The sequence below is a fragment of the Dasypus novemcinctus genome, chromosome 3 (assembly GCF_030445035.2).
Source record: "Dasypus novemcinctus isolate mDasNov1 chromosome 3, mDasNov1.1.hap2, whole genome shotgun sequence".
Classification (NCBI taxonomy): Eukaryota; Metazoa; Chordata; class Mammalia; order Cingulata; family Dasypodidae; genus Dasypus; species Dasypus novemcinctus.
The window spans coordinates 137083499-137085420 of NC_080675.1; the positions used below are offsets into that span (position 1 = coordinate 137083499).

Sequence of the window (1922 nt, forward strand, 5' to 3'; positions counted from 1 at the left end):
TTGCTGGTTATAGAATTTTAGGTTGACAGATTTTTTCTGTAAGTATTTTAGAGATGTTGCTCTATTGTCTTTTTAGGTGCATTGTTTCCAAATGAAATAGTTGCTGTCATTCTTAGCTTTGTTCCTCGGTACATAACTTGTCTTCTTTCTCAGGTTGCTTTTAGAGTTTATCTTTCTTACTGGTTTTGGGCAATTTAATTTTGATGCAGTTTGATATTTTCTTCATGTTTCCTGTTCTTAGGATATGTGCATTTAGAGTTTTCATGCCAAGTTGGGGCATTTTTGACCATTATTTCTTCAAATATTTTTTTCTCTTTCCCAGATTTCACCTCCTCTCCTTTGGAGACTTCTATTAGACTGCTTGAAATTGCCATAGCTCACTGATGCTCTGTTTTTCTTTTTGTTTTTTTTCCCCCTGGGCTTTTTGCTTTCTATGTGTTTCATTTTGGATAGTTTCTATTGCTATGTCTTCAAGTTCACTTGTCTTTTCTTCTGCAATGCCTAATTGGCCATTAATCTAACTGAGTGTATTTTTCATCTTTTTTTTTTTTTTTTTTTTGCCAGCCAGAAAGTCATTTATTGGAGGGCAAGGGTCAAGGGGTCAGGGGGTCAGGGGAGGGCAGTGCTGGCAAAGCCCTCATGAGTGTAGGGCCCGCCACTTGTCCAAGGGGCCACGGTTGGGGATGTATTTCACCCCACAGCCGTCCGGGATGAGGCGCTTCTCGGCCACCATGTCTTCAAATTCATCAGCATTGAACTTGGTGAGGCCCCACTTCTTGGAGATGTGGATTTTCTGGCGGCCAGGGAACTTGAACTTGGCCCTGCGCAGTGCCTCAATCACATGCTCCTTGTTCTGCAGCTTGGTGCGGATGGACATGATGACCTGGCCGATGTGGACCCGGGCCACCGTCCCCTGAGTCTTTCCAAAGGCACCTCGCTGTATTTTTCATCTTGACATTGTAGTTTCATCTCCGAAAATGGTATTTGGCGAGTGGATGTGGCTCAAGCAGTTGAATGCCTGCTTCCCACATGGGAGGTCCCAGGTTCATTTCATGGTACCTCCTAAAAACAAAGACAAACAACAAGGAAATAAACAAAAAACGGTTAAAGGTTTGTAATAATTAACAAGCTGTAGCTCAGTTCCCCTGATATTCACTGGGGAAAGGCTAACCCCATCCCCCATAAGCCTACGTGTCCAAGGGCATAGTGCTTCCCACAGGTTAAATAAAGAAACCACATAGAGACGGGAGTAAAGTGAAATGGAATCCTTCCCTATCTACATATCAGAGGGAGATAAAATTCCTACAGAACAAAGAAACATCTGCTCCTGCAGCATTCCAAGAAACCATAACTCCCTAGCCCACTATCTTCTAGTCACTGTCAGGGAAAGTTTTCATCTCTAGGGCTTCCTATTGGCCCCTGAACTTCACTCGGACCCTCAACCCCCTCCCACCAACTATCATTGCCCCACCTAGGAAAGTTCTGTGTAAATTCAAGTCCCCCCCCTTCCAGGAGTGGGCTGAAGTCTCTCTTCAGAGCCCCACCATGTTGGTGGGAGGGCTAAAATCTGTTCTTCAAACCCCCTCCATTGAGAGAGCTTCTCAAAAAATCTTTCTTGATCTATCGTCATTTCAGTCTCCGTGTCCCAGTAAGCGCCGTATTTTCTCCAACAAAAACCAACCCAGGGGAGCCAATGTGGCTCTGTGGTTGAGTGCCAGCTTCCCACTGACAAGGCCCCAGGTTCAATCCCTGGCCCTAGTGCCCCAAATAAAATTTTTTAAAAAGTGATTTGGGTCTTTTTTATAGCTTCCATGTTGCTCAGTCTTTCCTTTGTCTTCTTGACCATGTGAAATGCAGATACAATAATTGTTTTAACCTCCTTCTCTGCTAACTCTAACATCTGTGTCAGTTCTAAATAGGTT

General features: G+C 44.0%; 1 protein-coding gene across 1 annotated transcript; it reads right to left on the reverse strand.

The window, feature by feature from the left end:
• Positions 1–530: 530 nt before the first annotated feature.
• LOC101438520 (large ribosomal subunit protein uL16-like) lies at positions 531–935 on the reverse strand. The gene has a single exon (XM_058290280.2). The coding sequence runs from the start codon at positions 875–877 to the stop codon at positions 638–640; it is 240 nt and encodes a 79-aa protein (XP_058146263.2). The 5' UTR covers positions 878–935; the 3' UTR covers positions 531–637.
• Between the last annotated feature and the right edge of the window lie 987 nt (positions 936–1922).

Excerpts from the sequence above, each read along its gene's own strand:
- LOC101438520 (XM_058290280.2), bottom strand. The coding sequence starts at position 877 with ATGTCCATCCGCACCAAGCTGCAGAACAAGGAGCATGTGATTGAGGCA.